The following is a 27,967-nucleotide window of genomic DNA, read 5'->3' as shown; positions in this document are numbered from 1 at the left end:
ATACACACACAGGAAGTAAATAGGTCTCCAGGTAACACCTGACCCTGCACGCTGGCAGAGCACACGTGTGTGTGCGCGCACACACTCGCACATACAGAGGAAGTAAACAGGTCTCCAGGTAACACCTGAGCCTGCACGCTGGCAGAGCACATACATGCAAACAGGAAGTAAACAGGTCTCCAGGTAACACCTGAGCCTGCACGCTGGCAGAGCACATACATGCAAACAGGAAGTAAACAGGTCTCCAGGTAACACCTGAGCCTGCACGCTGGCAGAGCATGCGCGCATACACACACAGGAAGTAAATAGGCCTCCAGGTAACACCTGACCCTGCACGCTGGCAGAGCACACGTGTGTGTGCGCGCACACACTCGCACATACAGAGGAAGTAAACAGGTCTCCAAGTAACACCCCAGCCTGCACACTGGCAGAGCACATACATGCAAACAGGAAGTAAACAGGTCTCCAGGTAACACCTGAGCCTGCACGCTGGCAGAGCACATACATGCAAACAGGAAGTAAACAGGTCTCCAGGTAACACCCCAGCCTGCACGCTGGCAGAGCATGCGCGCATACACAGACAGGAAGTAAATAGGTCTCCAGGTAACACCTGACCCTGCACGCTGGCAGAGCACACGTGTGTGTGCGCGCACACACTCGCACATACAGAGGAAGTAAACAGGTCTCCAAGTAACACCCCAGCCTGCACACTGGCAGAGCATGCGCGCATACACACACAGGAAGTAAATAGGTCTCCAGGTAACACCTGACCCTGCACGCTGGCAGAGCACACGTGTGTGTGCGCGCACACACACTCGCACATACAGAGGAAGTAAACAGGTCTCCAGGTAACACCTGAGCCTGCACGCTGGCAGAGCACATACATGCAAACAGGAAGTAAACAGGTCTCCAGGTAACACCTGAGCCTGCACGCTGGCAGAGCATGCGCGCATACACACACAGGAAGTAAACAGGTCTCCAGGTAACACCTGACCCTGCACGCTGGCAGAGCACATGTGTGTGTGCGCGCACACACTCGCACATACAGAGGAAGTAAACAGGTCTCCAGGTAACACCTGAGCCTGCACACTGGCAGAGCACATACATGCAAACAGGAAGTAAACAGGTCTCCAGGTAACACCTTAGCCTGCACGCTGGCAGAGCATGCGCGCATACACACACAGGAAGTAAATAGGTCTCCAGGTAACACCTGACCCTGCACGCTGGCAGAACACACGTGTGTGTGCGCGCACACACTCGCACATACAGAGGAAGTAAACAGGTCTCCAAGTAACACCCCAGCCTGCACACTGGCAGAGCATGCGTGCATACACACACAGGAAGTAAATAGGTCTCCAGGTAACACCTGACCCTGCACGCTGGCAGAGCACACGTGTGTGTGCGCGCACACACTCGCACATACAGAGGAAGTAAACAGGTCTCCAAGTAACACCCCAGCCTGCACACTGGCAGAGCATGCGCGCATATACACACAGGAAGTAAATAGGTCTCCAGGTAACACCTGACCCTGCACGCTGGCAGAGCACACGTGTGTGTGCGCGCACACACTCGCACATACAGAGGAAGTAAACAGGTCTCCAAGTAACACCCCAGCCTGCACACTGGCAGAGCATGCGCGCATACACACACAGGAAGTAAATAGGTCTCCAGGTAACACCTGACCCTGCACGCTGGCAGAGCACACGTGTGTGTGCGCGCACACACTCGCACATACAGAGGAAGTAAACAGGTCTCCAAGTAACACCCCAGCCTGCACACTGGCAGAGCATGCGCGCATACACACACAGGAAGTAAATAGGTCTCCAGGTAACACCTGACCCTGCACGCTGGCAGAGCACACGTGTGTGTGCGCGCACACACTCGCACATACAGAGGAAGTAAACAGGTCTCCAGGTAACACCTGAGCCTGCACACTGGCAGAGCGCACACACACACACACAGGAAGTAAACAGGTCTCCAGGTAACACCTGACCCTGCACGCTGGCAGAGCACACGTGTGTGTCCGCGCACACACTCGCACATACAGAGGAAGTAAACATCTCTCCAGGTAACACCTGAGCCTGCACGCTGGCAGAGCACATACATGCAAACAGGAAGTAAACAGGTCTCCAGGTAACACCTGAGCCTGCACGCTGGCAGAGCATGCGCGCATACACACACAGGAAGTAAATAGGTCTCCAGGTAACACCTGACCCTGCACGCTGGCAGAGCACACGTGTGTGTGCGCGCACACACTCGCACATACAGAGGAAGTAAACAGGTCTCCAGGTAACACCTGAGCCTGCACGCTGGCAGAGCATGCGCGCATACACACACAGGAAGTAAATAGGTCTCCAGGTAACACCTGACCCTGCACGCTGGCAGAGCACACGTGTGTGTGCGCGCACACACTCGCACATACAGAGGAAGTAAACAGGTCTCCAAGTAACACCCCAGCCTGCACGCTGGCAGAGCATGCGCGCATACACACACAGGAAGTAAATAGGTCTCCAGGTAACACCTGACCCTGCACGCTGGCAGAGCACACGTGTGTGTGCGCGCACACACTCGCACATACAGAGGAAGTAAACAGGTCTCCAAGTAACACCCCAGTCTGCACACTGGCAGAGCATGCGCGCATACACACACAGGAAGTAAATAGGTCTCCAGGTAACACCTGACCCTGCACGCTGGCAGAGCACACGTGTGTGTGCGCGCACACACACTCGCACATACAGAGGAAGTAAACAGGTCTCCAGGTAACACCTGAGCCTGCACGCTGGCAGAGCACATACATGCAAACAGGAAGTAAACAGGTCTCCAGGTAACACCTGAGCCTGCACGCTGGCAGAGCATGCGCGCATACACACACAGGAAGTAAATAGGTCTCCAGGTAACACCTGACCCTGCACGCTGGCAGAGCACACGTGTGTGTGCGCGCACACACTCGCACATACAGAGGAAGTAAACAGGTCTCCAGGTAACACCTGAGCCTGCACGCTGGCAGAGCACATACATGCAAACAGGAAGTAAGCAGGTCTCCAGGTAACACCTGAGCCTGCACGCTGGCAGAGCACATACATGCAAACAGGAAGTAAACAGGTCTCCAGGTAACACCTGAGCCTGCACGCTGGCCGATCGCACACACATACACACAGGAAGTAAACAGCACCGAGCGGCGGCACACAGTGCAAACGTGATCAACTGCAAACAGCCAAGGTACACTTCATCCCACCCGTACAGAGAGGCCCTGCCTCAACGCTACGCATGCATGCCACACCCGACTTACACCACACCACATGCACACACTGATGGGAACCAGGAGTGCATGGCTCAAGGCTGAACACATCCACACTAGACCCAGCATAACCTGTTGGGCTCAGAATTAGAACATGGCAGACACATGTGAGCAGGGCTGGAGGCCCTGGGACCTCAGGGTGCCCCTCATATTACATCAGGACCGCCCAGTCTGGTGCCGTCAGGCTGGGACCAGAACCAAACAGACCTGTGTTCAGGTTCTATGGCTGGAGCAATATCACAATACAGTCTCTCTGGGCGCGTGTATTCATCACCCTCACAGCAGTCAATACACCACCCAACGTGCTTCTTACCCAACATTATTCAGCAATTGCTTGCAAACTGGCAAAAGATTGTATGCAACCACATGGGCATTAGGACCCACATGTTTCCTCTGTGATAATCCGAGAAAACACAGGCACATGCACACAATCCAAGCATCACTTCCAACACCAAACCTACAAATTGCTTATTGCCAAAATGCCTATCTCTAAGTGCTGCACCCCAACCATTTGTCTGATACATAGACCTCCAGGGACCATCGACACTTTCGAAGAGGACTTATCTAGCCTTCTTGCCAACAACACAAAAGATTCCTCACAAATATTCATACTGGGAGATTTTAACCTTGGATTTAATGATTCTAAGGACAAACATTCGCAGGCACTAGCCACTATTCTCTCAGAACACGGACTTACCCAAAAGGTCTTTGCCCCAATTCATACCAAAGGCAGGACCCTTTACTGGGGGGCCGACTTGAATTGTGAAACTTCTATTACTAAAGAAACCCCACAATTATGGACTGACCATCACCTGATTGATTTCTCGTTAGCATTAGACAAACTGCCAAAGGTATAATCATGGCACCTTCCCTTCCAAGTAGGAGTAAAAAAAATATCACACCAGACGAGCTACTCCGCCATACCCTCCCATCTCTTAACTCTCTCCCTAGTAACGCTGACCCCCAACCTCTTGTACAACACCACCATGTATAAAGCCTTAGATTCCAGTGCACCTTTTAAAATGCGCAAAAGTAAACAACAGACACCTCAATACCTGGTTTACACCTCACCTCAAAGACATCAGACTACAGAAAAGAAAACTAGAATCCCTATGGCGCCACACCCCCTCGGATGAAAACAAGTTACTACTGACCCACTTTGCTAACAATTGCAAAAAGGAAATCATTTGCACTAAAAAAGACCTCTATAATGTAAGAATCTCTGAGGCCAGTTCCAACACTAAGGAACTCTTCTCGATCCTCTGGGAACTGGAATCCCCCTGTCCTCCCCTAGACACTGCTCCCAAGGATAAACTATGGTGCACCAGCATTCAGAATGCCTTAACAAACAAAATAACCACACTTCAAACTAAGATTGCCAATATGAAAAGCCTCTCTGCACCCCACCGAACCACAAGTCACCAGCCTTACAGAACCCACCAGCCTGCCTGAACCATTTAGCTTCACCAAATTTTCTATCCTGGAAACAGAAAAAATTATTCTATCCTTGAAACCCTCTTAACTGCCAGGGCGACAATTGACCCGCGGCAAAAGACCTAGCGCCTTTCATCACGAAACTCATCAACGCCTCATTCACAACCAACACTGTCCCAAGCAACCTTAAAGAGTAATGGGTACTACCTTTGCTAAAAAAACAAACCCTGGACCCTTCCATCCCAACAAATTACAGACCCATTACTACAGTGTCTTCCCTCCTCAAAATTACTGACAGGGTTGCGTACTTGCAAATTCAGAACTATCTGAAAACCAACCACCTCCTAGGCTCTTGCCAGTCCAGCTTTAGGCCACAGCATGGCACAGAAACTGCACTAATCGACCTACAAACACAAATTGATGAACTCAGGGACCAAGGGAAAACTGCCATGCTACTCCTCCTGGACCTGTGGGCAGCCTTAGACTTGGTGGACCACAAAGTCCTGTGCAAACACCTGGCCTCAGCTGCCCACTTCTCGATGGACGCAATAGCATGGGTTCAGTCCTTCCTTGACAATAGAACGATGCAAGTCTTCTCCCCCTCGGCTTCGGCTGACCCTATCCAGACTACATGTGGCGTTCCACAAAGTTCTTGTGTATCGCCAACCATGTATAATATATTTACCAAGCCCCTATTTGACAAATTGGACAAACTGGGCGTCACCTACAGGAATTACACAGATGACACCCAGATCCTTATCCCCCTTTGGGGCAATTTCGACAAAGATACGGCCTTGGTAAATAAAATAGATCTCATTCAGGCATGGATGGCATCCCATGGCCTCTGCCTGAATGACGACAAAAACAGAAATCTTAATACTTGGATCGGCTACTAGCTTAAAAAAACGTAATTCCAATTATTCCACCATCAACATTGACGGAAACATTATCATGGTAGCCAAGGAAGTAAAAACCCTAGGCTTTTACCTCGACTCCACCCACACCCTAAGGAAACAGGTAAATTCCATGGCGTCATCCACTGCCTACACATGCAAACTCATCAGAGCCTGCAGACCATTATTATCCAAAGCAAGTTGCATTATCCTCGCTAATGCCCTAATAATGTCAAAATTGGACTACTGCAATGCCCTATACTTAGGGGCCAACAAAAATATACTGGATACAATCCAAATCCTACAAAATAATGCTCTGAGAACGGCCCTGAACATCCCTAACCGAGAACATGTCTCCAAAATCAGAAGAGAACCCCACTGGTTAAAGATTAACGACATAATCCTACTCAAAGCAGTCTCCTTGACGTACAAATGCCTGAACAACACAGCACCACCATTCCTAACAGAGAGAATGGTTAGGAGCACATCTACCCGCCCTGCTAGAATGGCCAACTCCTTTTGCCTGGAGATAACTAGACATAAACTAAAAACATCCGGAGGAAGCAGCTTCACGGTGAAAGCCGCCCAGTCTTGGAACGCCCTACCTCCAGCACTCGGAGCTGATCAAGCCTATCCCAGCTTCAGGCGCAATACCCTGAGCTGGCTGCGTTCTAATGACATATGATCCTTACTGGACCCAACGTCGATGTACATACCTGTATATATGCAACTTAATGTATCCTTCTGCCTCACTTCCTTGTATATTGCCTGTCTTGCATTGTAACTATTTCATTGTGTAACCTAAGTCTCAAGTATTCCTGTACCATGTTGCGCCCAGTTACCTTTGGGTTCGGTGCGCCCTACAAATAAATAAACAAACGCTCACTGCAACCACAAGTGCACTCCCTCGCCAACAAAGCACACCACCTGCACATCTGTATGAAAATTATCCCCTCCTTTGAAATGACCGACAACTGAGGTCACCAGAGCTCTTGCTCCCTAGCTCACAAACCACACCTCCACCTGCACATCTGTAGAATTTTCCCTGGAAATGTTCAAGGAAGAGAAGACTGAAGATTATTTTTTCGAAATAATCTTCTGTCTTTTCTCCCCTGAAGATTACCGAGTTACTCAAACCCCTACCCACACCCCAACACACCTTTATCCACACCCCACACCCCTATTTACCTTGCATTCAGTCTCACGCTGGTCCCTGCGATGCCTGTTCCCTTTCACTTCTGTGATCGGGAACCAGTGCTGCATGTTCTTTCCTTTTTCTTTTTGTCGGGTAAACTGCAGAGGTGTCCTCTTGAACCCCTGCTCACTATACTGTATAGCATAGTGAGCGGTGGGTTGCGGGTGACACCCCTGCAGCCCCCGCATTTATTTATTTGTTTATTTTTTTGGGGGGGATTGCGGGGGGCACTCCCACAAACTCCGCTTACATATAGTGAGCAAGGGTCGCGGGGGAAACCGTTGCAGCCTTTTTTTGGGGTTTATTTATGGGGATGGCTGCAGGGGACTCCCCTGCATCCCCAACACCAAACGCATGATTTGATCAAACTTTTCGGGCGCCAGATTTTTTGAACAGCTAAAATTCCGCCAAATCACGCATTTGGTATTTTTTATTTGGTCATTTTGGCCGAAACCCTAAAAACGTGGGGAAGAGAGACCCCAGTTATACCATCCTGACTTATTTTCTGAACACTTCTTTCTTTTCGGGTGAACAATATCCCACACTATTTTGTAACTTAGCTGTAAGGATTGGAAATATGTTTCTTGGTATAGGTGCTTTTTATATGACTAGTCTCCACTAGGGCTGTATTATTATTATGTGATGGTCGTAGCTTGCTCCCATCTTAGATTTAGGTTTAGCTTAGCTGTTTTTTCTCACTGATTCATACAGTTTAATAAGCCCCCTTGAACTGTGATCACTTGTGTCTGCCTTTACTGTTGCCACCATGAGTTCCTTGCACTTCTTAGCTCTACATTTACACTGTCCTGCCTCTCCACAGCTCCAAATGTATACTTCCCTGCATCGCCACACCCCTACATTTATACCACCCTGCCACTCCACAACTCAACACCATACTGCACTGCCTCTGCACAGCTCTAACTTCATACTGCCCTACCTCTTGTGGGAAACCTGAAGGTGTCTCACCCGCCAGTCCCTGGGGATCTGTCATCCAGGTGGTTAGGACACGGCCATCGCTTTTGGATCTAGTTCCTGGGCGTGGACCAATGTGGGAGGATCCCCTGGATGAGGGGTCCTCGGGGAGTGGATGTGGGACACTGAACTGTGAGACCCGGTATCCCCTTCCTTGTAGCATCTTTTCCCCATCAGACCAGGCAGGATACCTAGGAACTCCTCCCCACCCCCAAAACCCCCTTTCCCGACATGAACACATTCTCATGGACAGTCCACCGTGAGCGACAACGGACTAACACCAGAGCCATATACCTGACATGTCCCAACACAAGGGTCAGGCAGAGTAAGGCAGCTACTGACAATTACATGCACCTGACTTCCATCACACTTCCCCACATGGGTAAAAGGCGGAGCATGAAAGCACACTCATAACAATGCAAAATGCACGAGCAAGCAGCAGTTACTAGATGGCAGTTGAATATGAGGAGAAAGACGGCAAGACCAGAAAGGGTTGCAAGGAGGGAATTGGCCGTGGCCTTTTCAGAGGAAGGAAACGGCTACTTTCACAAGTCCTCGAGAATAAGAAACATAAGACCGGGAATTAAAGCTAAAGAAAGGGGCATTGTGTGTTGAAGGTACCCGGAGCTCTCCCTCATCGATAGCCGAGGCAGGGAGGAGCGATTGCCGCTGTGGTACTGTCCTTGGCTCCTACAACACAGACGCCCCACTCAAGTCAGCACAGCCAGTGAGTCGGAGAGACTGATAGCAGACCGGTCTGTGTTAGAACCAAGGTTGCAAGTGGCAACATTGTATGAAGAAATCTGCAAAGAACAGAGTGGAAGACGTATGTGATGAGCAATGTGAATATAATTGAATATCCAAGAAGTGACTGAACTTTTGACACCAAGGCAGATGCCATATACAGAGTGGTCCAGCGCCACATGGGTGCTCATTCGAAGGTCTCGGTTAGGTATCCAACTGAGAGTGTAAAATGTGTGAACTGTGAAATCGAAGTGGTCCTGCAACAGGTCAAGGGAAACCCTGTGCATATTCGAAAGTCTTCGATAGCTAATATGAACTATAATTGGTCAAAGCCCAGCTGAGGGAGACTAATTGTGAAAAGGGAATCTGAGCCTGACTGAGGGGGATCCGGGATGACCTGTGATGTCCCCTGGGAAAAGATTGTGGTACAAAAGGGATATGAGCCCGGCTTAGGGGGATCCAGGGTGAAGAGTGAATTGCCCTACTTGAATACTTGGAAAGGAACTTTTTCTTTTGTTTGATACATCAGGCCCTCTGGATCAAGAGCCTTTAAGAGACTTGGACATAGAAGGCCCTGATGCTTGTAATAGAACTGTGTCCTCGTGCCGAAGAAGCCCAAGTGTGTACTATGCTCGAGTGAACCGCCATGTCCCGTGCTGAAAACGTGGGGAAGGGAGGCCCACTGGCCTGAACATCTTTGTGAACACTTCTTTCTTTTTCATGAACATTTCCCCACATTATTTGTAAACCAGCGGTAAGGATTGACAATAGTGTTTTTTAGTATAGGCTCTTTTAGTTTGACGAGACTCCACTAGGACTGCGTTATTATTATTTGATGTTCGTAGCTTGCTCCCATCTTTAGATTTAGGTTAGATAGGCGTTTATCACACCTTTGATAAAGTTCACTAAACACCTGTGAACTGTGATCACTTGTGTCTGTCTTACTTTGATACCATGCCTTCCGTACACTCTCCACAGCTCTACTTTTATACTGCTCTGCCTCTACAGAGAGCTACCTTTATACTACCCTAACTCTACACATCTCTACATTTACATTGCCCTGCCTCTCTACAGCTCTACATTTATAATCCTGTGCTGTAGCACATGTATACCCACATTTTGATTGCCCTGCCCCCCACAGCACCACATTTACTCTGACCTGTCCTGCCACAGCTACACTGTTCTGCTTTTCCATAGCTGTACATTTATTGTACCCTGCCTCTCCACAGCTCAACATTTATACTTTCCTGCCTCCCCACATCTACAGTGCCCTGCCTCCCCACATCTCTACATCTCATCTACATTATCCTGCCTCCCCACAGCACTACATTTACACTGCCCTGCCTCTCCACATCTCTACATCTCATCTATAGTGCCCTGCCTCCCCACAGCTCTACACGTATACTGTCCTGCCTCCCTACATCTCTTCATCTACAGTGCCCTGCCTCTCCACAGCTCTACATTTACACTGCCTGCCTCTCCTCATCTCTACATCTCTTCATCTACATTACCCTGCCTCCCCACAGCTCTACATTTACACAGCCCTGCCTCTCCACATGTCTACATCTCTTCATCTACAGTCCCATGCATCTCCACAGCTCCAGATTTACAGTGCGCTGCCTCTCCACATCTCTACATCTCATCTGCAGTACCCTGCCTCCCCACAGCTCTACATTTACACTGCCCTTGCCTTTCCACTACTCCACATGTATGCTGCCGTGTCACTCCACAGCTCTACATTTACACTGCCCTCCCTCTCCACTACTCCACATGTATGCTGCCCTGCCTCTCCACATGCATGCTGCCCTGCCTCTCCACTACTCTGCATGTATGCTGCCCTGCCTCTCCACATGCATGCTACCCTGCCTTTCCACTACTCTGCATGTATGCTGCCTGCCTCTCAGCATGTATGCGGCCCTGCCTCTCCACTACTCCATATGTATGCTGCCTGGCCTCTCCACTACTCTACATGTCTGCTGCCCTGCCTCTCCACTACTCCACATGTATGCAGCCCTGCCTATCCACTACTCCACATGTATGCGGCCCTGCCTCCACATGTATGCGGCCCTGCCTCTCCACATGTATGCGGCCCTGCCTCTCCACTACTCCACATGTATGCGGCCCTGCCTCTCCACTACTCCACATTTATGCTGCCCTGCCTCGCCACGTGTATGCTGCCCTGCCTCTCCACTACTCCACGTGTATACTCCTGTGCTACTCAAACCTCAAACCTGTGCCTACTCAAACCTGTGCCACTCCTCAATCACATGACAATGAAACGCAGATGAACAGATGGTACTGGAGGACATTTTCAACATCAAAATACGTTACAATAGAAACCCGTGTGCCATTACCTGTGGAGTCCTGGTAGTTACACTTCCGGGGGACTTGGAAGCTTCACTTCCGGGGGACTTGGAAGCTTCTCTGCCATCCTCATGCGTCCACTTCGTCTCTCGAGGGGGGGAGACACCTTTAGACGCTATCAATGGTTTGTATCCCTTCTGAAAGAGGATTGTCCAAAGCAACACATTTCACAATGTAAATGAAGTCCCAGTATTGAAATATGATTCTAGTAACTTTCCTAGTTCTTAAAGCTCGAGTACTTATGAGTGAGCATTTCAACTTGTAATCAGCATCACACTTCAAATGTCATCCAAAGTGTCCTCCGGTGTGTACAAGGAAGATGAGGGGCGAGGCAAAGGTGGAGGAGGAGAGCAAACTGGAGAGTGAGGGAGTGTGAGAGCGAGAGAAAAGGGGAATTTCAGAGAGTGCAAGAAAGGCAGAGTGAGATGGAGAACAAGAGAGGGGACATCTTGAGAGCACAAGAGGGAAAATGATGTACTCACATAGGCTCTCATTTCACAGTACTCATTCCTCAGCCCTCATTTCACAGTACTCATTCCTCAGCCCACATTTCACAGTACTCATTCCTCAGCCCACATTTCACAGTACTCATTACTCAGCCCATATTTCACAACACTCACTCCTCAGCCCTCATTTCACAGTACTCATTCCTCAGTACTCATTCCTCAGCCCTCATTTCACAGTACTCATGCCTCAGCCCTCATTTCACAGTACTCATTCCTCTGCCCTCATTTCACAGTACTCATTCCTCAGCCCACATTTCACAGTACTCATTCCTCAGGCCACATTTCACAGTACTCATTCCTCAGCCCTCATTTCACAGTACTCATGCCTCAGCCCTCATTTCACAGTACTCATTCCTCAGCCCACATTTCACAGTACTCATTCCTCAGCCCACATTTCACAGTACTCATTCCTCAGCCCATATTTCACAACACTCATTCCTCAGCCCTCATTTCACAGTACTCATTCCTCAGTACTCATTCCTCAGCCCTCATTTCACAGTACTCATGCCTCAGCCCTCATTTCACAGTACTCATTCCTCAGCCCTCATTTCACAGTACTCATTCCTCAGCCCACATTTCACAGTACTCATTCCTCAGCCCACATTTCACAGTACTCATTACTCAGCCCATATTTCACAACACTCACTCCTCAGCCCTCATTTCACAGTACTCATTCCTCAGTACTCATTCCTCAGCCCTCATTTCACAGTACTCATGCCTCAGCCCTCATTTCACAGTACTCATTCCTCAGCCCTCATTTCACAGTACTCATTCCTCAGCCCACATTTCACAGTACTCATTCCTCAGCCCACATTTCACAGTACTCATTCCTCAGCCCACATTTCACAGTACTCATTCCTCAGCCCACATTTCACAGTACTCATTCCTCAGCCCTCATTTCACAGTACTCATTCCTCAGCCCTCATTTCACAACACTCACTCCTCAGCCCTCATTTCACAGTACTCATTCCTCAGTACTCATTCCTCAGCCCTCATTTCACAGTACTCATGCCTCAGCCCTCATTTCACAGTACTCATTCCTCAGCCCTCATTTCACAGTACTCATTCCTCAGCCCACATTTCACAGTACTCATTCCTCAGCCCACATTTCACAGTACTCATTCCTCAGCCCACATTTCACAGTACTCATTCCTCAGCCCTCATTTCACAGTACTCATGCCTCAGCCCTCATTTCACAGTACTCATTCCTCAGCCCACATTTCACAGTACTCATTCCTCAGCCCACATTTCACAACACTCACTCCTCAGCCCTCATTTCACAGTACTCATTCCTCAGTACTCATTCCTCAGCCCTCATTTCACAGTACTCATGCCTCAGCCCTCATTTCACAGTACTCATTCCTCAGCCCTCATTTCACAGTACTCATTCCTCAGCCCACATTTCACAGTACTCATTCTTCAGCCCACATTTCACAGTACTCATTCCTCAGCCCACATTTCACAGTACTCATTTCTCAGCCCTCATTTCACAGTACTCATGCCTCAGCCCTCATTTCACAGTACTCATTCCTCAGCCCACATTTCACAGTACTCATTCCTCAGCCCACATTTCACAGTACTCATTCCTCAGCCCACATTTCACAGTACTCATTCTTCAGCCCACATTTCACAGTACTCATTCCTCAGCCCACATTTCACAGTACTCATTTCTCAGCCCTCATTTCACAGTACTCATGCCTCAGCCCTCATTTCACAGTACTCATTCCTCAGCCCACATTTCACAGTACTCATTCCTCAGCCCACATTTCACAGTACTCATTCCTCAGCCCACATTTCACAGTACTCATTCCTCAGCCATACATGCAGAGTAGTGGAGAGGCAGGGCAGCATGCATGTGGAGGAACAGTGCAGCGTGTTCACATGTGGGTACGCACACATGCACAGCCCTGGCCGCCCACCCCGCAAGAGAGAGCGGGCAAAGTGGAAGGAACTCCAATTGCACAAAAAGGACCGGGCACTGATAGCAAATACCCAGAAACCTGCATTTAAGCAAAGTGCTATTATCCGCAATGATGGCCCGTGCCCAGAGGGTTCAGGGCTGGTGCTGTACTTCACCTGGGACCTCCACTCGCCCCCGTGTTCGGAGGGCTCAGGGCTGGTGCTGTACTTCACCTGGGACCTCCACTGGCCCCGTGCTCGGAGGGCTCAGGGCCGGTGCTGTACTTCACCTGGGACCTCCACTGGCACCGGTGCCCGGAGGGTAGGGCTGGTGCTGTACTTCACCTGGGACCTCCAATCGCCCCATGCCCAGAGGGCTCTGGGCTGGTGCTGTACTTCACCTGGGACCTCCACTGGCCCCCGTGCTCAGGGCTGGTGCTGTACTTCACCTGGGACCTCCACTTGCCCCCGTGCTCAGAGGGCTCAGGGCTGGTGCTCTACTTCACCCGGGAACTCCACTGGCCCCCGTGCCCAGAGGGCTCAGGGCTGGTGCTGTACTTCACCTGGGACCTCCACTGCCCCCGTGCTCAGAGGGCTCAGGGCTGGTGCTGTACTTCACCTGGGACCTCCACTCGCCCCCGTGCTCAGAGCGCTCAGGGCTGGTGCTCTACTTCACCGGGAACTCCACTGGCCCCCGTGCCCAGAGGGCGCAGGGCTGGTGTTGTACTTCACCCGGGAACTCCAATCACCCGATGCCCAGAGGGCTCTGGGCTGGTGCTGTACTTCACCTGGGACCTCCACTGGCCCCCGTGCCCAGAGGGCTCAGGGCTGGTGCTGTACATCACCTGGGACCTCCACTCGCCCCCGTGCTCAGAGCGCTCAGGGCTGGTGCTGTACTTCACCCGGGACCTCCACTGGCCCCCTGGCTCAGAGGGCGCAGGGCTGGTGCTGTACTTCACCTGGGACCTCCAATCGCCCCCGTGCTCAGAGGGCTCTGGGCTGGTGCTGTACTTCACCTGGGACCTCCACTCGCCCCCGTGCCCGGAGGGCTCAGGGCTGGTGCTGTACTTCACCTGGGACCACCACTGGCCCCCGTGCTCGGAGGGCTCAGGGCTGATGCTCTACTTCACCTGGGACCTCCACTGGCCCCCTGGCTCAGAGGGCGCAGGGCTGGTGCTGTACTTCACCTGGGACCTCCAATCGCCCCCGTGCTCAGAGGGCTCTGGGCTGGTGCTGTACTTCACCTGGGACCTCCACTCGCCCCCGTGCCCGGAGGGCTCAGGGCTGGTGCTGTACTTCACCTGGGACCACCACTGGCCCCCGTGCTCGGAGGGCTCAGGGCTGATGCTCTACTTCACCTGGGACCTCCACTCGCCCCCGTGTTCGAAGGGCTCAGGGCTGGTGCTGTACTTCACCTGGGACCTCCACTCGCCCCCGTGCTCGGAGGGCTCAGGGCTGGTGCTGTACTTCAACCTGGGACCTCCACTGGCCCCCGTGCCCAGAGGGCTCAGGGCCGGTGCTGTACTTCACCTGGGACCTCCACTCGCCCCCCGTGCTCAGAGGGCTCAGGGCCGGTGCTGTACTTCACCTGGGACCTCCACTGGCCTTAGATGGTGCCAGCGCATTCATGGTGGCATGTCTGTGCCATTCAATGTCTCTGAAATGTCACATCCATGCTCATGTTCCCACTCTCAGTGCACTGTGGGCATTCACAGCAGGTACAGGCGGCCCTGGGCACTACGGAGTGACACCAGTGTACATCATTCACAGGTCTTACTGGGTGGGGCATGGCACTACCCACCAACAGGGAGAGGCTAGCACCACTTTATAGCCCCCCCACAAGCTTGGCATTCAGCCGTATTATACCAGCACACGGCTAGACAGTAATGGAACAAGGTGCTGGCTTTCAAACAACCACAACATCCCCCTCCGGGCACTAGCAACCTACCACAGCGGCAACAAGAGGCAATGCAAACCTGGCACACTTCATTTGCTCAGTGGGGCAAACACCTTCCCTGTGCCACTCCAATATGGACGCGGGCCTCCGTGTTTTGTACTATTGTCTCGGGAAGACCCCCCAGACTCGACACCAGCAGATGTTGTACCCTCCTCCCGCTGAATTCCCCCCTCCAGTCCTGCCAGTGTCTGGGTCCGCCTGGCAGCACTTCAGCAGGCTGAATGCAACATCAGTGTCTACCATACAGCTCGGGGCATGACAGGCCCTGATGGAGCCAGAAAGCAATGTGTCAGTACACGTACACACACGCACACACGCACACACGCACACACGTTCTCTCTCCCCCCCTCCCCCCAGCATGCATTTACATACCTCGCTCGAGACGGAACCGTCCTCGGACACTTCCTCCAACGAAGGAAGAAACAGCAAACTCGCTTTCCTTTTCTAGAAGAAAATGAAAAATGTTGTCAGTTGACACTTTTCAAAACAATCGTTATGTTAATGCTCGTTACTTTTCACGTGCACGAGATTTACATTCAAACCGAGGATGAAGCAAATGGGATATTTCTATACCTGGGCCCCTAAACCTCCATATATTCTAGAAACTACGTGGCACTAAACTAGTATGTGGGCGAGACTCAGAAGCAAAGCAACACTTACACCCCCTGGAGATGGACGGGTAATTAACATAAAAGATTCAGAAAAATCACCTCTATGGGAAGACCTGCCCTGGTCATCTCAAAAATACAAGTACATATCACTAATGCTCAACCAAGCAGATAGCCACAGGTGGCAAGTCTGAGAACAGTGGAACGAGCCAGTTTAGGGATGCCGGAGAGGTGGAGAAGTGGCAGGTAGGGGAGCCAGTTTAGGGATGCCGGAGAGGTGGAGAAGTGGCAGATAGAGGAGCCAGTTTAGGGATGCCGGAGAGGTGGAGAAGTGGCAGATAGGGGAGCCAGTTTAGGGATGCCGGAGAGGTGGAGAAGTGGCAGATAGAGGAGCCAGTTTAGGGATGCCGGAGAGGTGGAGAAGTGGCAGATAGGGGAGCCAGTTTAGGGATGCCGGAGAGGGGGAGAAGTGGCAGATAGGGGAGCCAGTTTAGGAATGCCGGAGAGGTGGAGAAGTGGCAGATAGAGGAGCCAGTTTAGGGATGCCGGAGAGGTGGAGAAGTGGCAGATAGGGGAGCCAGTTTAGGGATTGCCGAAGAAGTGGCAGATAGAGGAGCCAGTTTAGGGATGCCGGAGAGGTGGAGAAGTGGCAGATAGGGGAGCCAGTTTAGGGATTGCCGAAGAAGTGGCAGATAGAGGAGCCAGTTTAGGGATGCCAGAGAGGTGGAGAAGTGGCAGATAGGGGAGCCAGTTTAGGGATTGCCGGAGAAGTGGCAGATAGAGGAGCCAGTTTAGGGATGCCGGAGAGGTGGAGAAGTGGCAGATAGGGGAGCCAGTTTAGGGATTGCCGGAGAAGTGGCAGATAGAGGAGCCAGTTTAGGGATGCCGGAGAGGTGGAGAAGTGGCAGATAGGGGAGCCAGTTTAGGGATTGCCGGAGAAGTGGCAGATAGAGGAGCCAGTTTAGGGATGCCGGAGAGGTGGAGAAGTGGCAGATAGGGGAGCCAGTTTAGGGATTGCCGGAGAAGTGGCAGATAGGGGAGCCAGCTTAGGGATGCCGAAGAGGCGGAGAAGTGGCAGATAGCAAAGCCAGCTTAAGGATGTCGAAGAGCTGGTGAAGTGGCAGATAGAGGAGCCAGTTTAGGGATGCTGGAAAAGGTGGAGAAGTGGCAGATAGGGGAGCCAGTTTAGGGATGCCGGAAGAGGTGGCGAAGTGGCAGATCGAGGAGCCAGCTTAGGGATGCCAAAGAGGTGGAGAGGTGGCAGATGGAGGATACCACAGAAGTATCGCATCAGTAACAATGGAACGCTTTCGAGTGACGATAACAATGTTTTAAAGCCTAACGCAAAATGATGATGCCAACATTTTTAAGGTCAATAAAAATAACTTCCGAAAAAGGCTGTCTCTGGGGCAAAAATGCATTCAACTTTTTGGGTTCAAAATTGATCTGGCACTGTTTTCCGCATTGGGAGGGAGAGGCGTAATTGATTAGTAATTTGCACAAAAGGCATAACTGCAAACAACAGTGTGAAAGGAATGGAGGACAGTGGTAGTCTAAGGACCAGAGCTGGGATCAGATGGGTTTCTGAAGGGTGAGAGGAGTTGCCTCCCAATCCCAAGTTGACAACAAAACGTATGTTGATCAAACAACATCAGTCTCCACATGATCGGCAGAATGCTGGCATTGTCACACACAACTAGATACATGTGTAAAGAAAGTTACACAGAACTAGATACATGTGTAAAGAAAGTCACACAGAACTAGATACATGTGTAAAGAAAGTCACACAGAACTGGATACATGTGTAAAGAAAGTGACACAGAACTGGATACATGTGTAAAGAACTTCACACAGAACTAGATACATGTGTAAAGAAAGTCACACAGAACTGGATACATGTGTAAAGAAAGTGACACAGAACTAGATACATGTGTAAAGAAAGTCACACAGAACTAGATACACATGTAAAGAAAGTCACACAGAACTGGATACATGTGTAAAGAAAATGACACAGAACTGGATACATGTGTAAAGAAAGTCACACAGAACTGGATACACGTGTAAAGAAAGTCACACAGAACTGGATACATGTGTAAAGAAAGTCACACAGAACTGGATACATGTGTAAAGAAAGTCACACAGAACTAGATACACGTGTAAAGAAAGTCACACAGAACTGGATACATGTGTAAAGAAAGTGACACAGAACTGGATACATGTGTAAAGAAAGTGACACAGAACTAGATACACGTGTAAAGAAAGTCACACAGAACTGGATACATGTGTAAAGAAAGTGACACAGAACTAGATACATGTGTAAAGAAAGTCACACAGAACTAGACCGAAGTCAGCACAAGACCACACAGAACTGGATAGAACACTGGTCAAAATCCCAATGAACTGGATAGAAGCCGGGGGCGGGGGGGGGGGGAAGATCACACAAAACTACACAGAAGCTACGAGAAAATGAAACAAGTATTTAGAAGCCAGCACAAGATCACACAAAACTGGATAGACCACTGGTCCAAATCATATACAACTAGATACAAGCCAGGACAAAATAACACACAAATATATAGAAGCCAGGAAAACAAGATTACACATAAGCTACAAGAAAATCAAACAACTAAATAGAAGCCAGCACAAGGTCACACATAACCTACAAGAAAATAAAACACCTATATACAAGCCAGCACAAGATCACACAGAACTAGACTAGCCTGGTCAAAATCCCAAATAACCATAGATAAGCCAGGAAACAAATCTCCCAAAAAAATAAAAAACAATCAAACAACGATATAGAAGATAGCACAACCTTACACAGAAGGGGATAGAAAACTGGTCAAAATCACACAGAAAGAGATAGAAGCCAGGACTAAGTTACACAGAACTAGATCGAAGACAGGGAAAAAAAATCAGACAACTATTTAAAGGCTAGGAGGAAATCACCAGAACTATGTAGAAGCCAGCACAAGATCACACATAACTAGATAGAAGCTGGGACAAAAACTAGAACCGCAGCATTACATGTGTGGGATCAAACCCTGGTAATTGCCCACATCAATGAGGGAAAAGACCCTCCATAACAGCATTCTGGCGACGTACCTGGCCCGACTTAAAGCCCCCTAAAACACTGTGGCACGAATCATAATAAGAAAATCAACCACCTTTCCTCACTCAAAGGGAGCTACACCTGCTTCCAATCCCAGCCAGAACACTCATTAAGGCTGCCTACAGCGGCTACAGGTAAACCCGCAGCTCACACACCTGCCTACCTAGTTGCAAAACTCTGTATCTCAGGCGTGCCATGCTCCATCAGGAGCCAGGCCATCAATAGGCTTCACACAAAACTACCAAAAAAAGAAAAAGGCCTTCACTTGCTACAGTCCTTCCCACCGGAACACCATCCCGGTGGAATCCTGACCGTGCCAACACTCTTGCAGTTACGTGCCACTTGGACTCCTGCGGCTCCTGCAGCACGTCCCACCCCAATGGCTGGAACATCTCGTGCCACATATTGTAACACCTCCTCACCCCCACACCACCTTTCAATTACACGTGCAGTGCTCGACACCCTCTAAATCCAAGTACAAACACAACCCTTCAACTTGTTCAATGGGACCAGCACACTCTTGCTCCTCTCCTCTAAGGAAATTATGGTTGTGTTTCCATTGTTTCAGCTTTTTCAACTGCCAATAAAATATATTGCAAGGTAGGGAGCCCAGGGAACAAGGGCTTGGAGACAGCAGAGGGTTTCAAGCTGCAAGGTAGGGAGCCCAGAGGACAAGGGCTGTATGCAGCCGGAGTGAGGCAGGCTGCAGGGCAGGGAGCCCAGAGGACAAGGACTGTAGGCAGTCGGAGTGAGGCAGGCTGCAGGGCAGGGAGCCCAGAGGACAAGGACTGTAGGCAGCCGGAGTGAGGCAGGCTGCAGGGCAGGGAGCCCCGAAGACAAAGACTGTAGGCAGCCGGAGTGAGGCAGGCTGCAAGGCAAGGAGCCCAGAAGAGCAGGGCAGCAAGAAGTGAGCCCAGAGGAGCAGGGCCGCTGGCTGTAGAGGGCTGCAGAGGACTGTAGTAGGCTGCGAGGCAGGAAGCCCAGAGGACAAGGGCTGTAGGTAGAAGGCAGCGGAGCGTGATCGGCTGCAAGGCAGGGAGCCCGGAAAGGGCACTGGATCAAAACAGGATAATGCAGCAACAGGAACAGCATACAAAGTAGTGGGTCAAGGCAAACAGGAGCAGGGAGATCTCAAGATGCAAGACACTGTGCTCCTGCAGGCAGCTGCTTATATACAGCTCTGCCCTGTTCTGAGGCAGGCTAATTGACAGCACATGGGGCAGCACACCTGATGACAATCTGCCTCCTCCCTCTCTGGTCCTGAGCAGGTGGAAGCAGCACTGGCCGCTAGGGCTTCTGGGGATTGTGGTCCCAATAACGATGAATGAGAATAGCCAGGAATTGAGGACTGTAGCCAGGCGCATTATGGTAAATGTAGTTAATCGAATAAAATAAGAAAGAACCAAAGTTGAGCAAATGGAAATAAAAAAGACCAAGGCGTGAAAAGGAGTTGTTCAAGGAGTATTAAGAGGATAAATGAGTACCAAATAGTCCATGATGGTTGCCAATGCGTGTGCCAGCGGCGCGGGCATGACAGAAAGGCAAACAATTGTATATATCAATATTCAATTCCTGAATCAATTGTGGATTTAGTTTCACCCACTCCTGTAACTCGTTTTTTAGGGAAGGTTGTGCAGAACAACTACATATCACGTGATCTGCCAACAACTTATTTTGCACCGATTCTTCCTTCACCTCTTCACCGATGCGAGACAAAGCATCCGACTTGACATGTTGTCTGGCAGGGCGATAAGTAATTCGAAAATCATATTGAGCAAAAAAGACATGCCATCTGGCCTGTCTAGCTGTAAGACATTTCATAGTTTTGAATGCCTGAAGATTTCTATGATCCGAATACACCAACACCTGATGTTTGGCCCCAAGAAGATGATGCCGCAATTCTTGGAAAGCATCCTTAATTGCAAGTAATTCACGCTCAGTGACAGTATAGTTTTGTTCATATGAGGTAAGCTTACGTGAGAAAAAAGCAACTGGATGCTCCTCCTTGGTTTCTGCACAAACTTGCGAAAGTACAGCTCCTGTAGCGACACTGGAAGCGTCTGCTTCAACGATAAACTGACAATCCGGATTAGGATGTTGAAGTACGGGTGCAGTGGTGAATGCTTCCTTTAACCTCTCAAAAGAAGCTTGGGCATTCTGGTTCCAACAGAATGGAACTTTAGAACTAGTTAAAGCCGTCAATGGGGCCACTGTTTTGGAGAAAGAACGAATAAATCTGCGATAAAAATTCGCAAAACCTAGGAATGACTGTAATGACTTGACATTATGTGGAACAGGCCAATTCATTATGGCCTTCACTTTGGAACGACTCATTCGAACACCTTGATTGGTAATGTCGTAACCCAGAAATTCCACTTCTTGTGTATGAAAGACACATTTCTCGGCTTTAACAAAAAGTTTGTTCTCTCTCAGTCTTTGTAAGACAGCTAACAAGTGTTTAACATGTTCTGGAAAAGACGATGAATATATCAAAATATCATCCAAGTAAATCACCACGAATTGGTCCATCATACCTCTGAAGATATCGTTCATGAAGAACTGAAATGTGGCAGGAGCGTTACAAAGACCAAATGGCATCACTAAATATTCATAAAGGTCGTACCGCGTCTTAAAAGCGGTCTTCCATTCGTCTCCTTCGCGAATGCGAACCAAATTGTAAGCACCGCGCAAGTCCAATTTAGAGAAGTACTTGGAAGTTCCTAATTGATCTAACAGAACATTAATCAGTGGTAAAGGGTACTGATTCTTTATGGTGATGTCGTTAATAGCCCTATAATCAATGCAAGGCCTTAGATCTCCTTCCTTCTTTGGAACAAAGAATAAAAGGAGAGGCAGCCGGCGATTGAGATGGCCGTATAAATCCCATATCAAGAGCTTTATCGATGTATTCTTTCAAGACAACATCTTCTTTGGGAGTAAAAGAATAAACTCGACCAGTAGGGATTTTAGCTCCAGGAATTAGTTCAATTGGACAATCATACTGCCTATGTGGAGGCAGCTGTTCTGCCTGACCTTTGTCAAACACATCAGCAAAATCTGCATATTCACTTGGTATATGTGTACCGCTCTGATGTACCACACTAATAGTGGAAATTCCCTCCATAGAGGCCAAAATATGTGATTTATTTGACACCACCTGACTGGTAAAGCAATGTTCATTGCAAAAAACAGAAGGATATTGGATCAATCCCGTAACCCAGTCTATGGCGGGATTATGAAGAGTCAACCAATTAAGTCCAAGTAATATCTTGTATTGAGGAGCCGCAATGACATCGAAGACTATTTCCTCCGAATGACCATTTAATAAAGTCATCTGAATAGGTACAGTCTCCTGAGTTACCATACCGGAAATCAAGACTGATCCATCCACAGTATTAACAGTTTCAGGTTTGTTCTTGACTACAAGGGGTATAGAACATTTCTTGCCATATGTGATATCAATGTAATTATTAGTGGCTCCAGAATCAATCATAGCCTTGGAAACCAATTCTTGATCATCGAAACGTAAAGTCATCTCAACAGCTATAGGTGCATTCGCTGGAAATGTAATGGAGTCCGATTTAACACTCGACACAGGGACTCCTGCTACTGTCGAGTTTTGGCGTTTCCCGAAGGCTTACTTGGTTTTTTAGGACATGCCGCCAGTAAATGCTCAGATGAACCGCAATACATACATAAATTATTTTTTCTTCTTTCTGCTCTAGACAACCGGCCTCTCACCGCACCAATTTGCATTGGTTCAGGATCATTTGAAGAAGCTGCCGGTGTATCAGAACAAACCGGTGCATGAAGGAAAGGTTTTTTCTCTCCTTTGCGGGCATTTCTTCGGGCATCAATTTGTAAAATGAAATCAAGAAATTCTGAAAAACCTGTAGGAACCACTCGGACCGTGGACAAGGCATCTTTGAGTTCTTCTGAAAGACCCTTGTAGAAAACAGCCGTCTTCTTATCTTCCGGCCATTGGGTTTCGGATGTAATTGGTTGAATCGTGCAATGTAAGCCAACAGAGGCCGAGTGCCTTGTTGTAGATTCAGCAACTCCAAATCTGTGGCTTGAGTAGCGCAGCGCATATCAAAGACTTTGTTCATAGCAGCCAGAAGATCATCGCAATCGTACAACAAGGGGCTATTTGATTCCAATAAAGGATTTGCCCAAGCAGCAGCTGTACCCCCCAAATGGGAAAGCACGAATGCTGCTTTAGTAGTTAGATCGGGAAATGAATTAGACCGGCAAAGGAAATGAAGTCGGCACTGATTAACAAAAGTTCTATAGGTTTTAGGATCACCTGTGAACCTTTCCGGGGGAGCCAAGGGAAACTGTGTGGGCATAACCGCTTTAAGAGTTTCCTGTGATAATGATGGTGTCGTAGTCCCAGATCCAGATGCAGTGGCTACTGGAACCAGCGCTCCCTGAGGAGTGGCATGCATGGCATCTTGCATAACATCCATTCAATGCCATAGCATGTCCAGTGCCATAATCATTTCATTTCTCAAGTCAGTGATTAACTGAGTCAAAAAAGGATACGATTGGTAGGGTTCTTCCGGATCCTTTTTCACACAACTTGATTGTAGGCAGGTCAAATTAGACCTTCCAAATGATACAACTCTCTGACTGATAAAACAGGCAGAGAGATGGATCACTGGAAAGGGCGTGGGTATTGTAATGTAAGATATGCCTAGGATAGATAAAGTATCATAAGAAACTGTCCCAAACTCAAATCACTATGATAGCACAGTATTAGCATTAATTCGAAACACTAACCTTAAGGCCAAACTGAAGAATTCAACGAAAGTCTCATGAAGAAACCCAGGAGTGGAAACAACGATAAAGGAGGGGAAGATTAGTAAGGGAGACTTATCCCGAACGGCACGAGGCTCACGCTAGATACCGGGTTGGTGCACCACAGGATAGCGTCCAAAGTACTGTGCACAATCACCTTCCAATAGTTCATGAAATACTTTCTTTCCCACGAAGAACAAAATCAGATTTTCACCTGTTAACTGTCACAGGCACCAAATGTTCAAAGAAGTTCAGAAAACCACGTGCAGGATTGCACGCGACAGTGTACACGCAGCCAGGCCAGCCACGCTTGAAGACAGCGTTTCCGCGTGAAGATTGAGTAAGCAAACAGAATACAAGCAGCCCAAGACCGCCGCGCTTGAAAACAGCGTCCGCGTGTGGAGATTTGGCACGCGAACAGGATACACGCAGCTCAGGACAGCCGCGCTTGCAGACAGCGTCCGCGTGGTGGCGAACAGGATACACGCAGCTCAGGACAGCCACGCTTGCAGACAGCATCCGCGTGGAGATTTGGCACGTGAACAGGATACACGCAGCTCAGGACAGCCGCGCTTGCTGACAGCATCCGCGTGGAGATTTGGCACGCGAACAGGATACACGCAGCTCAGGAGTTGGTGTGTGGAGGGAAACACGCTCAAAAAAGGCCAAAGAAGTTGCTGAAGAAAATGCGAGAACGCAGGTCAGGAGTTCAGCTACTAAACGCCAAAATTGACCTAATCAGAAGCAGCGATCGGCGTTTCCACGCTGCTTATGTACGCACTGCCGTGATACACGCGATGGAACTAAATCACGTGAATTTTAATGACGTGAAAAATGCAGACGTCGTTTTCTGGGCAATGCATCGAACAACCTCCATTTCGAGTAGAATGGTCTAGTGGTTCTATGGGCGTAACTCATTTTGTATGGAGAGGTCGTTTCTGGTCCAGAGATATGTCCAGCAGGCATGACAGCAAGTTGCAACGTTTTATTTTTTTTACAGATTCCCGAACTCGACACTGAAAACTTCCCAAGATCCCACTGGGCCGGAGTTCAATATTAAGAAAATGACCACCGGGCTGTCAAATAACTCACACTTTCTTTGCACCTTGAAGGAGAAAGAAGGCCGAATGTATGCTCCGGTCAAGGTGCAGGGTCAGTGTGAATTCTCTGTGGATACGGGATCCCAAGCCACCCTCCTGTCAAAAAGGGCCTTTGACCAACTAAACTCAGGACAGTGGAGGGCCACCAAATTCCACTCACACCACTTGCCTGACAACTCCAAAATGTCGACGGGAATGATATTTCCAATGAAGGGACTGCGGATCTGTACAGAAAAATTGGACGGCACTGGCTGAAACATCCGTTAATCGTTATGACTCCAGAGGGCACACCTTGTTTACTGGGGAACGATCTCCTGAGGAGGTTAGCACCTCTAATCGACTGCAAGGTCCTCTGGACTCAGACTAACCGCCCCATCAAATTAAAAATGAGTACCAATTATGAAAGCCTGAATGGTACCCGTCAAGTAATTGATCTACACTCTGAGAATGTAGAATTCCATTAAAAAAATAACCAAGTCTCAGACATCACTGTCATCTCTGTAGGAGAAAAAACTGGTGATGGGAACCCTTCTCCATTCTTGAAAATCAACCTTCTCACAGTTTTAAATGGAAATTCTCACAGGAAGGGAACAACCTAAACGTTTACACCAGTTCAAAATCAGAGGAAACTGAGTGCCATGAAACTAGACAAGGAAGAGTCAGCTCAAAGTCTGACGGACATTCAGAAAAAGGGCAAGCAGTTGTTTTTCCTCATTCAGTTAAATGAAGGGGAGGAACCAGTGCTCGCCAGAGTATAAGTATGCCTGAATAATGGAAGGAGCTTCATCAGCGAAGTATTATTCAGGAAACTCCCAAAAGATCAGACCATTCCCACATTTTAATTGATTGACAAATGGGAAGAAGGTTGGAAACCTCAAACTCCAAACATCTCCTGCCTAGCGGTGTATGCTAAAGATTTCCATTGGCAACAAAAGCATAGACCAGAATTGTTGGGTCGTGAGAGATGTCCCTTCCACGTTTTATCTGAGAAGTGATATTCTCAACCGGTTCGCAATCAATTTGGACCCAATTAATAATAAAGCCTGGCCCCGACTGGGGAGTAACCCCATGGGGTTTGACAACATTGAAAAAGCATTCCGATTAGCTCAATTGCTGCCTTATGTGGTTGAAGTTCAAGTGTGAGAAGCGGTTGCCATCCCAGGACAGGTGCAACAATTTACTAAACCCCTGAAAATTAAGCGAGGACAGAACCTCAAACATCACGACGCATACATAAATCTAAATTCCCATCTCCAACAAAAGGTTTATATTTAAATCCGACACCTCTAGTAGACCTAGAACACAACACCATTCGGATATTGGTGAATAACAGCAACCCTCGCTGAAATTACCATTCCTGAGGTCTTTCCAAGTTTCAAGCAGATGGTTAAGGAAAGGATCAAACTTGCTGATGCCTGTGAGACAGATGAGCAAAGACAAAAGCTAAAACAGGTCTTCCTGGAATTCCAAGATATCTTTTCAGTGGAGTCATATGACTGTGCACGCATATCCATTCATTCAACCACCATTCCCATGGACCCCGAGATGGCTCCAGTATTTGTGAAACAATACCGGTTACCTCTTGCATCCATGGAGTCACTCACAGAGACTATTAAGAATTTCGAATCCCGTGGGATAATTTGTCCGATATACAGTACCTTCAACAACACAGTACTAGGGATTCTCAAACCAAATGGCCAATGGAGACTATGTGCAGACGTGAGGGAGTTGAACAAATGGGTCCAGATGTCAAGATGGCCCCTTCCCTACACCGATAAGGGACTGGCACAGATCCAAGGGTCAAAGGAGTACACCTCCATTGACATGACCAACAGTTACTGGACAGTACCTGTGAGTAGGGAAGACCAGTACAAGCTTGCCTTTACCTTTGGGGGGCAGCAGTACACATATACCCGAACCCCCTTTGGATACATAAACTCTGGCAATGAGTTCAACATCTTCCTACATAAGGCCATGCCCAATTTGGTTGAAAGGGGAAACCTGGCCTAAGTGGATGATGTTTTGATCAAGAGCTCAACTGTAGAGGAACATATAGCAGAAATCCACTATGTTCTAACACAGTTGCAGAAGGCTGGAGTAAAACTATCCTTTCAGAAGGCACAGTGGTGTAAGATCCAAGTGACCCTCTTACGGCACAAGATCACAACCAAGGGTCTTAATACCCAGGTGAAGAAGGTGGAAGCCTTATTGAAATTCAAAGACCCTACCACTCTGCGAGAATTAAGAAGCCTTCTGGGACTTACTAATTATAGTCGAAAGTTCATTGAAGACTACGCAGAGGTCACTCGACCCTTGGTCCATTTATTAAAGGCCGGAGTCAAGTGGGAGTGGGGTCTAGCACAATCTGAGGCAGTTAAACAACTAAAAAGAAGCCTTTCCCAGGCTCCTTGTTTGACTTACCCCATAAAGAACAAGGAGTTATTCTTGGAGACAGGATTCTCAGATACTTGCCTAACAGAGGTATTGTACCATAAGCATGACACGATCAACAAAGTCATCTCATACGCGAGCAAGACTTTGTCCAAAGTGACAGAATCTGGACGGGGAACGTTTGTAATTCCAGAATTACTTCCTAGATTCTGTCCATGCAAGGCTTTCCTGTTGAGGTCAGATATGGACAAAACAAAAAGAGTACCCTGGCGCAAGGGTTGACAGACTTGCATGATTGTGCTCAAGAAAACTGTCTCGAGGACGAAAGTCTAATGGACAACAACAACATGAAGGCGTACTTAACTTCACCACACAAGATCTATGAAGAAGACACTTATCAAGGGATACCCACAGTTTATGTGGATGGGTGCTGCTATCATGTTGAGGACAACCGGGAAAAATAACTGGTGGCTGGCATTGGGAATGCCTGGGTGAATGATACCCCGGAACCCTCTGCTGGTTATAAAATAGGACCCCAAAGTAGTGAGGTTGCAGAGTTGATGGCTATTTATCAAGCCATCCTCACTGACTGATTATGTCAGGAATGGGTTTGGGGAGCACCTGATGAACCGGAAGGATGAAGGCCTGCTGTGTGCCAACAACAAACCCTTAAAGCATGCCGAACTGATCCAGC

At 48.7% G+C, this 27,967-nt stretch overlaps 1 protein-coding gene across 8 annotated transcripts in view; it reads right to left on the bottom strand.

Moving 5' to 3' along the window:
• SYNE2 (spectrin repeat containing nuclear envelope protein 2) overlaps positions 1-27,967 on the bottom strand; it is a 1,840,150-nt gene that overhangs the window by 491,016 nt on the left and 1,321,167 nt on the right. For all 8 annotated transcript variants that reach the window (XM_069638223.1, XM_069638224.1, XM_069638227.1 and 5 more), the window contains 2 exons: positions 15,635-15,706; positions 10,891-11,037 (listed from right to left, as the gene is read on the bottom strand). In XM_069638223.1, the coding sequence (XP_069494324.1) occupies positions 10,891-11,037; positions 15,635-15,706 (219 nt within the window). The remainder of the gene's footprint in view (positions 1-10,890; positions 11,038-15,634; positions 15,707-27,967) is intronic.

The sequence above is a fragment of the Ambystoma mexicanum genome, chromosome 14 (assembly GCF_040938575.1).
Source record: "Ambystoma mexicanum isolate Mex_15411 chromosome 14, UKY_AmexF1_1, whole genome shotgun sequence".
Taxonomy (NCBI): domain Eukaryota; kingdom Metazoa; phylum Chordata; class Amphibia; order Caudata; family Ambystomatidae; genus Ambystoma; species Ambystoma mexicanum.
The sequence above is the reverse complement of the archived record's forward strand: the minus strand, read 5'-3'. Positions and strand labels throughout refer to the sequence as shown.